Source organism: Candoia aspera, chromosome 8 (genome assembly GCF_035149785.1).
Source record: "Candoia aspera isolate rCanAsp1 chromosome 8, rCanAsp1.hap2, whole genome shotgun sequence".
NCBI classification, from domain to species: domain Eukaryota; kingdom Metazoa; phylum Chordata; class Lepidosauria; order Squamata; family Boidae; genus Candoia; species Candoia aspera.
This window is the reverse complement of record NC_086160.1, coordinates 65291620-65306956: the sequence shown is the minus strand read 5'-3', so window position 1 is coordinate 65306956 and position 15337 is coordinate 65291620. Positions and strand designations below refer to the sequence as shown.

Below are 15337 nucleotides of genomic sequence, written 5' to 3'. Positions count from 1 at the left end.
AGAAATAGAAATAGAAATAATAGAAATACTTGGGGGACTCAGAGATGGATTTTTGTTTGGAAGAATTGCGAACTCAGTTGAGTTCTGGTAGACAACATAATTTGGTAGAATTAATTCTAAACACGTATGTAAGAGCAGATGCGTTAAAATTAGTTTTACAGTGGAATCAGTGCTGTAGGAAAGTGGTGGGCTCTGCTTTGCTGGATGAGTTCAAGCAGATGAAGTATAGACATTTGCCAGTGATGCATTAATACAGATTCCTGCACTGAGAAAGCAGTTGGACTTGATGATCTAAATGATCCATTCAAACTCTGTGCTTTTATTTCAACCTTAGCTGATCTCTGGATTCTAGTAAAAATCAGAATCATTCCTGCATGCCTAAAGACTGCCCAGTTCTCATTTAGACAAGTTTCTAACAATCTTGTCACAATATTAGCATCTGATTAGGAAGGTTAAAGCATTCCAATTCCTTTAAAAGATCCAGATATGAGTTTATCATTTCTTGTACTTTGCATCTTATGAAATAAGATGAAAATAATAAATAAATCAAAAAAAGAAAATGATTTATTTTGCCAATTAAAGAAGCATAAAAAAAACCTGTGCTTATCAATCTTGTGTCTGCAGATGTTCATATTTCAACTGCGATATTCTGGCCTGAAATTCTCTAGAAGTCATTAAAATCTGAGATTGCTGTGCAGTTCATGTGAGAAGAAAGGGTTTGATCAGCCAGCTTCTTGCAAGCTTTCTGTTTTCCTTTTATCACTCTCTGATCTGCATTGGACCAAAAAAAAAAAAAAGGCATCTATCCCAGCAGCAAAATCTAGCTGGTGAATTTCTGACGCTCAGGTCTTTTTACAGCTGCCCAAGGGTAATTTCCACTAAAGGAAGCATGGGTCACATCTGAGCAGTTGTGTCTGGGATGCCCTGTTAACCTGTTCTGGCATTTGGTATAGGCAAGCAGGCTGGCCATGATTGCTTTTCGGAAAGAGGTACAATTAATCACTGCTCCACACAATAGAGCAGGCTGAAAGGTGGACTGGACCAAGCCGTCCCTCACTTTACCAAAGCAGCAAAGGTGTGCAGTTCTCCAGAGCAGCTGCTGCTTTGCCATGGTAACCTGGATGTATCACTCTGAACTGGGCCTCAGTGTCAAGCCCCAGCTGAGTACATCATGGAAGCAAGAGCTTCCACCTTTAATACTAATCTGGGATTAATACAGGAATTTCCCAGCCTCATTTATAGTGAGTTTGTTAAAACAGAAACTTTTTGAAATGGTTCTTCCCTGATTTCGTTCCACCTAGTTAAGTTGCCCTTTGTGAGATAAGCTGTCGCCTGACATTCCCACTGCTGTCTCTGAATTGTTTATGTCTATGTTCTCTTCAATTCCTTTCCCAGCCTCCCCACAATTTATCACATGGAGTTTCTTCTTCCCTCACTGCTTCCTTAAATTAGGTAGCAAACATTTCCATTACTCTGTCTTCACTGGCCTTCCATGATGTTAACATGTAGCAAAATCTAATTCATCTGCTGATGGAGAGTCCAGTATAGTTATATGGATGGGGAGGAGCAGGCTCAGGCTCAGTCCTGACCAGAATGAGTAGCTATGTCTGTTTTTGGGCCTCAGGCCCAGAAATATTCCATTTTTAACTCTCAACAGGGTGGCCCTTCCCCACTGAAAACTTCTGTACTATGTGGGGGTCCTCTCGAACTCTCAGGTCCGGCTTAATGAGCAGGTGGCAGCAGTGACCAGGCAGACCATTGCATTGGTGCACCAGTTGTGCTCTTTCCTGGACCAGGAGGCTCTTCAGACAATCATTCATGCCTTGTTTACCTCACAACTGAATTACTGTAATGCATTCTACATGGGCTGCCTTTGAAGACCACCCAGAAGCTACAGCTGGTCCACAGTGCAATGCCATGGGCAATGATGGGAGCAACGATGCTCATGTGACTCCACTGCTCTGTGAGCTGTGCTGGTTGGCTTCCCGGTGCAATTCAAGGTGCTGGTTACCATCTTTACAGCCCTTCATGGCATAAAGCCTGGCTATCTGAGGGACCACTTACCTCTATCAGTTTCTGCCTATCCAGTGTGATCAGAGTGCAGGGTTAGTGCACTCTGTTTGTTGTTTATTCGTTTAGTCGCTTCCGACTCTTCGTGACTTCATGGACCAGCCCACGCCAGAGTTTCCTGTCGGTCGTCAACACCCCCAGCTCCCCCAGGGACGAGTCCGTCACCTCTAGAATATCATCCATCCATCTTGCCCTTGGTCGGCCCCTCTTCCTTTTGCCTTCCACTCTCCCTACCATCAGCATCTTCTCCAGGGTGTCCTGTCTTCTCATTATGTGGCCAAAGTATTTCAGTTTTGCCTTTAATATCATTCCCTCAAGTGAGCAGTCTGGCTTTATTTCCTGGAGGATGGATTGGTTGGATCTTCTTGCAGTCCAAGGCACTCTCAGAATTTTCCTCCAACACCACAGTTCAAAAGCATCGATCTTCCTTCGCTCAGCCTTCCTTATGGTCCAGCTCTCGCAGCCATATGTTACTACAGGGAACACCATTGCTTTAACTATGCGGGCCTTTGTTGTCAGTGTGATGTCTCTGCTCTTAACTATTTTATCGAGATTTGTCATTGCTCTTCTTCCAAGGATTAAGCGTCTTCTGATTTCCTGACTGCAGTCAGCATCTGCAGTAATCTTTGCACCTAGGAATACAAAGTCTTTCACTGCTTCTACATTTTCTCCCTCTATTTGCCAGTTATCAATCAAGCTGGTTGCCATAATCTTGGTTTTTTTGAGGTTTAGCTGCAAGCCAGCTTTTGCACTTTCTTCTTTCACCTTCATCATAAGGCTCCTCAGTTCCTCTTCACTTTCAGCCATCAAGGTGGTATCATCTGCATATCTGAGATTGTTAATGTTTCTTCCAGAGATTTTAACTCCAGCCTTGGATTCCACAAGGCCAGCTTGTCGCATGATGTGTTCTGCATACAAGTTGAATAGGTAGGGTGAGAGTATACAGCCCTGCCGTACTCCTTTCCCAATCTTAAACCAGTCTGTTGTTCCGTGGTCTGTTCTTACTGTTGCTACTTGGTCGTTATACAGATTCTTCAGGAGGCATACAAGATGACTTGGTATCCCCATACCACTAAGAACTTGCCACAATTTGTTATGGTCCACTCTGGGTCCCATCTATTAAACAATGCCATCTTGTGGGGCCCAGGGTTGCAGCACCTGCCCTCTGGAATGACATCCTCCTGGAGGATGGCTGACACCCTTATGATGTTCCATAAATTACACAAAACCTGGTTGTTCTCCCAGGCCTTGGGTTAAGGTGGTTATGTAGCCCCTTCTAGTAAAGGTAAAGGTAGGAGGGATGCAGTAGTGCTGCAGATTAAACCGCTGCGCTGCTGAGCTTGCCGATCAGAAGGTCGGCAGTTCGAATTCGCACGACGGGGTGAGCTCCCGTTGCTAGTCCCAGCTCCTGCTCACCTAGCAGTTCGAAAACATGCAAATGTGAGTAGATCAATAGGTACCGCTTCGGCGGGAAGGTAACGGCATTCCGTGTCATCATGCCAGCCACATGACCACGGACGGGTCTACGGACAACGCCGGCTCTAACGGCTTAGAAATGGAGATGAGCACTTCTAGTTAGTTTAATTTTGTTTAATTTAAGAGTGGCTGGTCAGACACATTCTTTTTATATGTATTGTTTCCTCTTTTATTTGTAAGCTGTCCAGAGTCATTGAAGAGTCAGGTGGCCTCGAAATTTAAATAAAAAGAACTCAACTCTAACTTTTATCACTTTATAAGTATAGACTTATACTATAAGAAAAGTTTGCTTAAAAGCATTTGCCACAGTGTGAAAATACCCTTAAAACAGCCATCTGAAGACAACCACCCAAGCTTTATTTCTAGAAGTATTGAAGAGGGGTGGACAGGGTTGTGAAGAACTAGATGCCATGCTCCAAAAAAAGACTCCATAAATTAAAAAAGAAGTCCTGCTGTTTGGCTTCCATGAGTGTCTTCAGAAAAGTGGCTGGCCATTCATTACCTGCATTTCAAATGACACCCCCTCCTGACTTACAGGAATTCACTTTGATTCATAACACTGACAGCAGCATATTGTCCACTCAGGGATTAGCTGCAGTCTAGGGGCTGCTCCAAGTTTCGTTTTGGAGTGCTTACTTATATTGATACTAAATTAATTGTGCAGGTCTTTTCATTACCATACGTTGCTACAGTCAGCAAAACTAAATTTGTAGAAATGGGAGCCAGGGAGCTTCATCCTCTTCCTTCTAGAGATTTCTGAGGTGGACCACCTCTACGGCATGTGACCCTCTAGCCATCTGGAAGTGAACTTCATAAATTCTAATTAGATCATTCATCTCTCTGCTCTGTATGGCTCTTCTCCCACAGTGTGAGAGTTTAGCCCTTCCTTAAGGGTTCTTTAGTTACTTGTTTTGTTCTGATGTGAAAAATGAACCCTTCCAGTACTGTGGAATCCACAGAGTCAAGTCAAACGGGCTAAACAGGGATGTGAGAAGAATAGAGTCTGCTCTGTGTAATATCTGACCTGCCACTATGCCATTGTGTAGTATTCATTCATTCATTCATTCATTCATTCATTCATTCATTCATTCATTCATTCATTCAATTTATATAGCTGCCCATCTCAAACCAGTGTCTCTGGGTGGCTAACAATCATAAAACCAGTTAAACAATTAAAACAGCATACAAAAAAATTAAATGCAAATAGCAGCCAAGAGATATTAAAATCTGTCTGTTTCAGCACAACCAGGAAACGGGACCCTTCACACACTCGGGACCCCAGGCTCGGGCACATAGCCAGGTTTTCAAGGCCTTCCGAAGAGCCAGTAGGGTTGGGGCCACCAAGTGATCACGTTGCTGTTTAATAATATGCCACCAAGTCTTTGTGGCATATTACTTACTTACTGTTTCACAACAGCTGTTGATGTGTGTAAGTGGGTGGCAATCAGTATGGAGGTCAGCACAGCATGGGATCAATTTTAAGATATCGCCAATGTTTAGAAAATTGCTAAAAACTTCATCTTTCCATAGCTGTTAAGATTGGCAGCTAATGCTTCTAAGACACAGTGGTGCTGCAAGAATGAAGTACCCCTATATTGGAAAAGTGTGCTCAGAAATCTGTCGTATCATATCAGTTACTTATTTTAGAGCTTTGTATCCCAAACATCAAAAACATTCCCAGAGTCTTCCCTTTTCTCACAAGGGCATGAAAAATAATAGTAAATAGTTTGGTTCCACTCTGAGAATTTACCATTACAGTATACTTGTTTACTTTTCTCTCTGTGCCAAAACTAATTTTGCATATCGTTTCCCTTGTGTCATTCCCAAAAGTTGGTATAGCAGTAAAAGCAGTGAGTCAAGATTTCTGTGGCTCAAAAAATAATCTTATCTTCATAATATTTTTAGATGGTGTTTCTTGGTCTCAGCCCAATCTAGACTGTAGACATTGATTTTTATTTTGAAATTATGGAATCAGAGATGAGAAAGAGGGCAGAAGGCGCTCAAGTCCATCTCTTCTGAAGCTCTATATATGACTTTTTTATCTAGAGTGTAACAGTAAATACTGCATCAAGGTGCATGCTATATTTCCACTTAATACAAGCAACTGAACAATTCATAAGCAACTGAAGCATGTCAACAATATTTAGTTTTTGTATCTTTTTCTTCAAAGCCCTCCGCATACAGCCATTGGCTTTATCTCCAGTTAAAACAGAACATGTGTGCCAGCCCTTAAAATCTGTCCATCTATCCTATATTCTAGAAGTTTTAAAAGAATTCAGTAAAATCTATCTGCAGAGATAATGGCTGTCTTGATTTAGCTTCACACTCACTGTTTCCTCCCCAGTCACAGGCAAATGTTCACTGTGAAACCAGGACAAACTGTCAAACATCATTTACTACTGGAAATCTTTTTAGTTGAATTACTTTGGCATACAGCTAGATGCTGACCACTTCTTTTCTTCCTAGGTTACTCTCCTATATCACTTTTTAAAGTAGGACAGATAAAGGAGGGAGGAAGGGAGGGAACCTTTTTTTTTTTTGCACAAAGACTACTTTATGTGGTATAAACATCATTGGTGCTTTGCTTATCACAAATAATGATGGCTAGAACTTCCTAGATGAGAAAATGAACCCAGTACAAGACACTGACTCTCGTGCAAAGATAAGCATGGATACAAGGTATACATAGCATTTTTTTTCAACAGTTATGGTATGCTTAACCTTGGTCTGTTTGTGTTATTTTCTACTAGGTACTGTTGTTGTCCAGCAATTAATGTCCATGATGATAAGTGAACATGAGCTGTTGTTTCCCAAGGATGCAGACTCTCAAAGTGGACAGGAGGTTTGCAATAACAACAATGAGATCCAAAAAAAAGTGATCATTGGTCAGCTCCAGAACAGAGAGAATAATAATACTAAGGAGTCATCACCAGTGAGGCGATGCTCATGGGATAAACCTGAATCTCCTCAAAGAACCATTGTGGACAATGGGTCTCCTACAGCTCAGCCTGGGAGCAAATCAAATAGCCCAAGAAACAGCATTCACAAACTGGACATGACTAGGAGTCCACCCCTTACAGTGAAAAAGAACCCAGCATTTAATAAAGGAAGTGGCATAGTCACCAACGGGTCCTTCAGTAGTTCTGTAGAGGGCCAAGAGAAAACATCACCATCCTTACCCAATGGTACATTGCAGACTAGAAGAACATCTTCTCTGAAAGGGCCAGTAACTAAAATGGGCACACACAGTGTACAAAATGGAGGGGTGCGAATGGGTATTTCCAGCACTGATGCCCATAGCAACTCTTTGAACAGCCGTTGCCAGAGTTGGATGCCCAATGGGTATGTGACCTTGAGGGACAACAAGCAAAAGGAGCCTATGAGTGATTCAGGCCAGCATAACAGACTTTCTACTTATGATAATGTGCACCAACAGTTCTCAGCAGTGAACGCTGAAGATAAGCAGAGTGTTGATAGTGCAACTTGGTCCACGTCCTCTTGTGAAATATCCCTCCCTGAACATTCCAACTCCTGCCGATCATCCACCACCACTTGTCCTGAGCAAGACTTTTATGGGGGCAATTTTGAAGACCCTGTATTAGATGAGCCCCAACATGACAATCTCCTGAACCCAGCAGATTCTGAGAGCAAAGTTGACCGGAGAAGTGTTGGGGGCCGAAGCAGCAGGGCTACTAGCAGCAGTGACAACAGCGAAACATTTGTCAACAGCGCAGGCAACCACAGTGCTTTGCACAGCCTTGTTTCAAGTTTAAAGCAGGAAATGGCAAAACAAAAACTGGAGTATGAAACAAGGATAAAAAGGTAAGATTTCAGCCTAAGAAATTTCTGAAGGTTATACTTGTTGGAGATTATGAGAAATGGACTCCATATCTGGCATACAGCAGTTTAGGGAAGACTGATCTACACGGTAGTGCTGGAGGTGCACAAGATTCTTGTCTGTAGTGCCGTATTTGGAGAAGAAGGAATTGTTCATTGGGTTAGATTCCAACTTCAATTCCAGCCAGGCTGGTAGATTGTTCTTATATCAAGTTATTTTGATCATTGGTCCTTCTAGCTCAGGGACACAGACTAGGTCCCTAAAGCTGCATGTCACCCCCCCCAAAAAAAACTTCAGATGAAACCCAGAGTCCTTCCGAAACTTGACAGCAAATTGTAATTTATAATGGGTTATATGGGGAATTAAATTGAGGTGACATAATTTACATTTAATTAAATTAAAATCAATTTTTCCCCCAGACTCATGTGCTTTTGGGATTGTGGCCCTGACTCATCACCCAAAGGCTAAATGTGGCCCTAAGCCCCTCCCCCAGGTTGCCTCATCTATGTCACATGGATGTAGACCCACAACTTGTAGACCGTAAATCAGCAGTGCCAACCAGATATTTTTGAGAAGTCCATAAAAAGGACATACTGTAAGTATGTGATATCCTTCTGTCTGGGCATTACAGCAGCTCGTTTTCAAAGTCTTTTGCCTTCGGTTGGAGTAAATATATATTATCATTATGATGAGTAGCCAAAGCCACCTTCTTCAGGAATTTCTCTAATTGTCATAAATTTCATGGTATTCATGGGTAAGGATTGCAATCTTACCATTTACACCCTACGGGTGCAGTCATACAGCTAACCTGTATGCCTCTGTTTAACATCAAACAAAATGATTCGAAACATTCATAATCTAAGTTGTTCATATTCCTTCCTGACTGAAGAGGGAAAAATGCCCATACTTTATTTACTGGAGGTAATCCTCGCTTAATTATCACAATTAGGACTAGCAACTCTGTCGCTAAGTGACTCATCACATGACCTCACTGGACTTACAACATCACTTCTGCTGTGGTCATTAAGCAAATAACCCACTGTCATTAAGTGAGACATCATGTGATCACAACTTGCAATTTCACTGCCTTCTCCATTGACTCTGCTTGTCAGAAGCCAGTTGTGAAGCATGTGAATGGCGATCATGTGATCTCAGGACACTGCAATGGTTATAAGTGCGAAGACTGGTCATAAAGTTAGTTTTTCAGTGCCATTGTAACTTTGAATGGTTACTAAACAGGGCATTTGTTAAGCAAGGACTACCTGTAGTCAGGCATGGCCCTTGGGCCTTTCACTTACAGTAGATGGGGGTGGGGGAATCATTTAAATTATATATGCTCTGACATGAAGCATTGCATTCACAATGAGGCAAGGGGGAAAAGGGGTCAGCATTTAGCTTAATTTATCTCTTAGGGGATTATATATCACTCACATCTTCCATTCTGCCACCAAGTAATCTAAAAAATTGGCATGAATGCTAATGAATATCACAAGATTCATTTTGTTGGATGCCATGGGACAAAGCCAAAGACACTCAGAAAAGGAAATGAATTTTCTCAGCAGCAGTAGATGGAAAAGTCCCTTTCCAAAGATTGCTGCTTTAGATTCATAGCAAGGTTTTAACGAGCTCAGGGGGCTTTGATTTCTTTATGGAGAATTGCAAATGAGCCTCATAAATGGTTTCAGCATTTCAGAGTCATGAGATGGTCCTGTGTAAAGCTGAGGCCAGTAAAGATGCTGATGTTTTTTTAAAAAATTGCAAGGTGAGGAGGTCTTGCAGCTCTGATACTGTTGAGTTTTCCAAATATCTACCTCACCCTTGGAGAAAGGAAGAGTCTAAAATTTCTGAGCACCAGAACATGCAAGCAACTGACATCTAGGGAATGTAGTTTCTAGTCTTGGTAACAGTAGATTTCCATTGCAATCCTATTCAGAGGAAGGTAAGACAGAGAAGAGTAGCTTCCTTTGGTTCTAAAGGACATAATTTGGCTACAGAGACAGCTTTTATGAAGGTATAAATATCCTCAGTCAGGAACAACACAGTTCCAGTTCCATACTGATTGGGCTCACACCTCTTGTTAATTCATCTTTTGCTTTAACCACAGTTTGTTGCACAAGCCACACAAGTTGGATTCACATACTGAATTAAATCATAATTTGGTTTTGGCTTAGTGTGGCATGTGGACCCAACTCCTTAGACTGCTTCCTTGAAAAGAAAGATAATAATAATTCAATAATAAGTTCTCTCCAGTATCCATTTGCTCAGCTCTTCAAAGTTTTGGGTACTCCTGAAGGCCAGGCAATCTTGCTACAAATTTATTCACTGCACTGGCCTTTCCAGATGGGAATACTCATTTGGCTGATAAATTCATTCACGCATCCTGTTGCTGAACCACTGTCAAGTCTGAAAGACATTGTGGTGAGAGGATTTCTCTTCATCCTGGCTGTTCCAGACTCCAGGTGCAATGCAAGACTGTTTATGTCAGGGGTAGGCAACGTTTAAAATTTTGAGGCCATATCCTGGGCACATTCACAAAATGGTGTCAGGGTGACATCATTTTACCACAAGGCAAGGTGGTGAGATCACTTCTCATCAATTCTTTACCCAGGGAAGTTATTCCACAGCAACCCAACTTTCCTTTGTGTAATAATCCTGTTTCATTAGTCAGAATCCTTTTCTTTTTCTGCTCCCATTAATTTCTATCACCTCTTTCATTTTTACTTGTGATGGTTTCCAGAACCCAGCATAACAAACTACCCCAACATATTTTCTGCATCTGCCCATCACATGTGTTCAACAGAGTGGGCATGCTCCAGGTCTCTTTCTTGAAAGCGTGTCATCTGATGGGACCTAAGATGCGTCCCTTCTCTGTTATGGTGCTTACCTGTGGAATGCTGTGTCCACTAAAGACCCTGTTAGCCTTTAGGAAGCCTTTGAAGACCTGAATGTTCCCTTGAGTGTTGGTGCCAGGATGTTGATGAGCTTGTCCTGCAACATTTAATATATGTTGGTGTGTCCAAATGTGTGTTTTGTTCTGATTGTTGGTTGTTTTCATTGTTGTGTGCTGCCTGGAATCAATTCTTGTGAGTTTGGCAGCTATATCCTTTAAATCAATCAATCAATCAATCAATCAATCAATCAATCAGACTACAGTTCTGGTTATCTCCAGGCAGCACAAAGGGAGCTGTAATTAACAGCATTAGGCTGAGGAGGACTCTGTAAATGTTAGAAGTTCCTGCCCCTAGAAAACTCAGCTATGATCCACTTTCTGATGAACATGACTATGTTCATCTGCTTGCCTCATCTTTGGCATTGCTTTAAGATACAATACATGCCCTGTTTCCAGGTGACTTTATTGCTGTCAGTTTGATATAGCTCTGTGATCTTGTGTTTGGTTCTTCAGCTTAACATCAGCTTTCCATCTTTGCTGGTTGCCTTGGTTTGTAATTTTTCTTAGTGTTTCTAGTTACTTGTTCTATGTCTCATGTTCATAAACTTTTGGTCTTTGAAGTCCAGCATATGTCAATTCTCTGTTCTCTTGGAGTTATTTTGATTTGGATTTAAGAACCTGTTGCCCTTGTGGTTGGCAACCCACAGATGCCTTAACCATGGTTAAAGGGCACAAATGTCATGTTGAATGCCCCCATATTCTTATAATAAGGAACTGTATCCTGAGAATATCCTGGCTGTGATTGAGAGCCATGTAAATCCTCTAGTCTGCTTCCAGTCTCTATTGGTGTATTTACCTTGGGTTCTATTTAGATTTTATCAAATATGCATACTAAATTATAACTAGCTAAAGGTAAGTTTTATAGTTTGGTTCTGTATCTCTTTTCATTCTTTTTTATTTGTATACACCTGAGCTTCTGTGTTTCTTCTTTCTCCTAACATCCTGGCAATAATGTAGATGGGAAACAAAACTTTCTGGTGCTTTTCGGTGGGGTCAACATACTCTATTCTACTAGAAATAGGAACAAATGTTTCCTTGGTTGGTACCTGGTTAACTGTAGGCATGTTGATCTAACCTGATCACACACATTGTTACATCATGATCAGTAGAATGGGGGAGCTATGCCTTCTTCTTAATCAGTACATGAGCTTTTGGGGGATATATTTTGGATAGATTATTGTAGTTATTTTGGGGTATATAAGGACCTCTTTGAGATGTAACCAGGTCTTGCCTCTCCTGAGCTGAGCAGTAGAAGAATTGTCTCAATGTATACAGTTTCTATAGTTTTTGTCTATAAATATTTGTAAGAATGGTACACCTGCACAGAGCATAAGATCTTAGCATAAGTATAATAAAAGGCAGGGTGATGATAATTCAGTATAATTTTAATAAGTTGCCCTACATTAATTGTGTTAATTTCTGTCTTGTTAACCATATCAACATTCAGCAAATATATATAGGACTCACTCCTATTTTCTGAAGTCATGGTTTCTAGCCAAGTTCACAACTGATGGGCAGTTAGTGGGAAAAACTTACATAATTCCTGCACTAAAGAATGACATTGCCAGTCCTCCAAGTTTTCCATTCCCTATAACGTTAAAAAAAAAAAGATTCCCATGATCTATGAAATACTTGTTCATAGGCTATTTGTTTTGTTTCAAGCATTGTAATCATTCCTTCATGCCAATCATTAAAATGGCAAATACTATAAAATTTGGCCTAACATAATAGCAGAAAGTGTACATACTTGTTTAAGTATTTGCTACTGCCTTTGTTTAAATCAATTTCCTCTTTCCTATCTTTGCACAAGAGCTTTTTAAAATAAAGTTTCCATTATCCCTGAATTATCTGATTTAATAATGTTGGACTAGTTTATGTCAGGGCAATTGTTTTACAAGGGTGGTCATAACTAATAAATATATGATGGCCACGCTTCCGGTATGATAAGAAGAAATCTAATTATCTGGTGGCCTGAAAATCTTGTTTATAAATTAGCAGTTTTATTCAGCAGAAGAGGCCAGTAGGTATTTATGGCTACAGCATCAAACAGCAGAGTTCAGGAATAGAAAAAGAATATTAGCTGCTACTTTTCCTGTGGATAAATTAACAAAAGGACTGGCAAAAGTTTTAGTTAAATACACAAAGCACTTTTTAAAATAAAGGGATTTGTTGGCAAAACTGCTATGTCGGCCACTATCATAACTATTGCTGGAGTCCTATGCCCATGTTGCTCAGTAATGCTTTGCCAGCCATCACACTGCAATGAAAGCTTGCTCTCTCGCTCTCTCTCACTTTAACTCTGATCAAACAAGTTAGAGTTTTTACTATTTCAGCACATGCCCCATCAGAAATGAGCATGTCAAGTCTTATATTGTTAATTGAGGATGAAATTCAGGATGAAAGAAGGCATGGCTGAAATTATAGTTTTTAGTTGCTCATCTTTCCATTCAGAACTTTTTTCTTCACATTCTCATGGTCACTTGAGAATCTGTTTAAGTTCGAATTAAAATTTTATGTATTTTGTGCCATTCCCCTAAATATAGTCCTTTGACAGTTGATATCCTTTCATTGGAACTGTCTTCCCCATATGCTCCAGTTCTGTACATTAGTTTCACAAATGCATATATTTTTGTGCGGACTTTTAAAAATATTCTTTTTCATTAGCAAACTGCACTTCAAAAATGTGTACAAATTTCAGTTTATATGTTGGTTTACAAACCAGTTGAACCACAGCATTAGATAAATTCACAATCAAATGCAAATTAAACCACTTTCTCAAATCCACAGTTTGGAATGCTCAAGAGTCTTTGCAAATATTTTTAAATTAAAGTTATATGCTGAATCATTCCAGACTTCCAATCCTTACAAATAATTAAACCATGGTATATAAATAAAAATGTCCACAATAATAAATCAATCCCTTTCAACCCAAATGACGAGAAAGATCATGTAGGAATTAATTTAAGCAATTTATCTTACTAGCTGCCCATTAGCTGCAGTCTGGGCCAGAAAACCCAGCTTAGGAACTATGTCTGAATGGTATGTACAGTAGGTTTTCTGACTGTTAATAATACTCAAAGATGCTCAAAAGCAAATAAAAGAATACAGTCAAATTTTATTAAAACTGTCCTGACTAACAATAAAACTTACAGCAAGAAAATTTGAGATTTGGGTGTCTTAAGCAACCACAAGGGGCAAGGAAGAAACAATTTAAATCTAAAACAAAATGCCCTAAAAGGAATGAAGAAAATAGGCATAAGTAAAAACACAAGAATAACAGGCCATAACCTTTTTATTTGTATATTGTTTTGCATCCGTTTTTTAACACTGTATATGGCCCAGAATTGTTATGGAGTTGGATGGCCCTTAGAAATTTGATAACTAACTAACTAACCTTTAATGGAAAAGTACAAGATTAAGGAACTGGTTACCATAAAGGAAAAGAGGATCAAGGAAAGCTAGGAGAATTGGCAGGTCGTGCAGGATCAGAGAGATGTAGCAATTTGACCTGAAACAGAGTCACCAGAGATTGAAAGGGGTTTAGATTCCTAAGAAGATATCAAAGTAGGGTCAAGCAAATGCGGAATGATTCTGCAGAAGTTCTCTGTCTGCTTATTGTACCAAGATAGCATACTGAGATCTATCCAAGTAATCTTCAGCTTTTGTCTTCTGTAATTGCTCTCCATTCGCAGCCTTGAACAGCGGAATCTCTCGCTGGAGACCGAAATGATGAATCTCCATGATGAACTGGAGCAAGAGAAGAAGAAGTTTACAATGGTAGAAATCAAAATGCGTAATGCTGAGCGGGCCAAAGAAGATGCTGAGAAAAGGAACGACATGTTGCAGAAAGAGATGGAGCAGTTTTTCTCAACGTTTGGGGAACTGACAGTTGAGCCACGTAGGACAGAAAGAGGGAACACCATATGGATCCAGTGAGGGCCGTTCCTGCTGCTCACCAAGACTGTGGGATTCTGGGAAGAGGGTAGCTATGATATTTTATTGTAACAGGTGACTGGTCACCTGACTGAGGCTAGCACTCAATGTAAATGTTATTAGAACTCCAGAGACACTACCATGGCTGCATCAACCAACCATCTCTCTGCAAGTTGCTTCTCAATTGAGAAATTCATGCTCCCTGAATCCATCATCATGCTACTGTTAAGTGTTACAGCAGGCTTTGGGCATATAGATTTTAAATAGTTTATGTGGGAGGGGGGACGATAAAAAGAGACAAAAGATTATTTTAATGCAAGTCTTATATTTAAACTGTCAAATGTTAACTTCATTGCAATCAAGCTTTTCTCCCTTGCACTTAACATAGTAGGCTATTTTTGGCATCGTGTTATAATCAGCTAATTTTGTACATTATTTCCCCCCTTTGGTTGCCCTGTCATTGCAGAATTAATTATATATATATATATATAATATATATGTATATTTATACACACACACTCACATGCACAAGTGTGTTTGTGTGTGTGTGTGTATATATATAAAATGTTAGCTATTAAAACAAAGAAAAAAGTATTGTGTGACTGTGCTGTTTATGCCAATTGATTTGCCCATTACCAAAAAACAACCACCCCACCCCAGAAGGGGAAGAAAACTGTAAATAATTTTATAAATGTATAACATGAGCATCTATTATGTTTGTTTTATTTTCCTCTTTTTTCTTTGTGTTTCTAATGCTTAATTTACAGCTGTCGGTGCAGACTTGTGCACTTACATTTTCAAATGTCCCTCCTATGGTCACCGCATTGCACAATCAAGACCCAAACGCATGCTTCATTGAACACATCGTTCGCACTGGAATTTTGGAGTGGGTTTCGAAGTGAGGCATGTCAAGGAAAGAAGATAGTTCTTAACTGGGTCGCAATCCTGACAAAAAATCTGGTCCTTAACTCACTCTCTTGTGCAAATGGTAGTTTTGTTGGAATCTCAGAAAAAAACAACACCCATGCACCATATTGCCAATTCACCCCTGCCCTGGGCTGTTGAGGGTT

At 40.2% G+C, this 15337-nt stretch overlaps 1 protein-coding gene across 4 annotated transcripts in view; it reads left to right on the top strand.

Moving 5' to 3' along the window:
• Positions 1-14966, top strand: part of ARHGAP24 (Rho GTPase activating protein 24) — a 362186-nt gene extending 347220 nt beyond the window's left edge. For all 4 annotated transcript variants that reach the window (XM_063309901.1, XM_063309902.1, XM_063309905.1 and 1 more), the window contains 2 exons: positions 6297-7368; positions 14027-14966. In XM_063309901.1, coding sequence (XP_063165971.1) covers positions 6297-7368; positions 14027-14270 — 1316 coding nt within the window. In that variant the 3' untranslated portion in view covers positions 14271-14966. The remainder of the gene's footprint in view (positions 1-6296; positions 7369-14026) is intronic.
• The last annotated feature ends 371 nt before the right edge of the window (positions 14967-15337 follow it).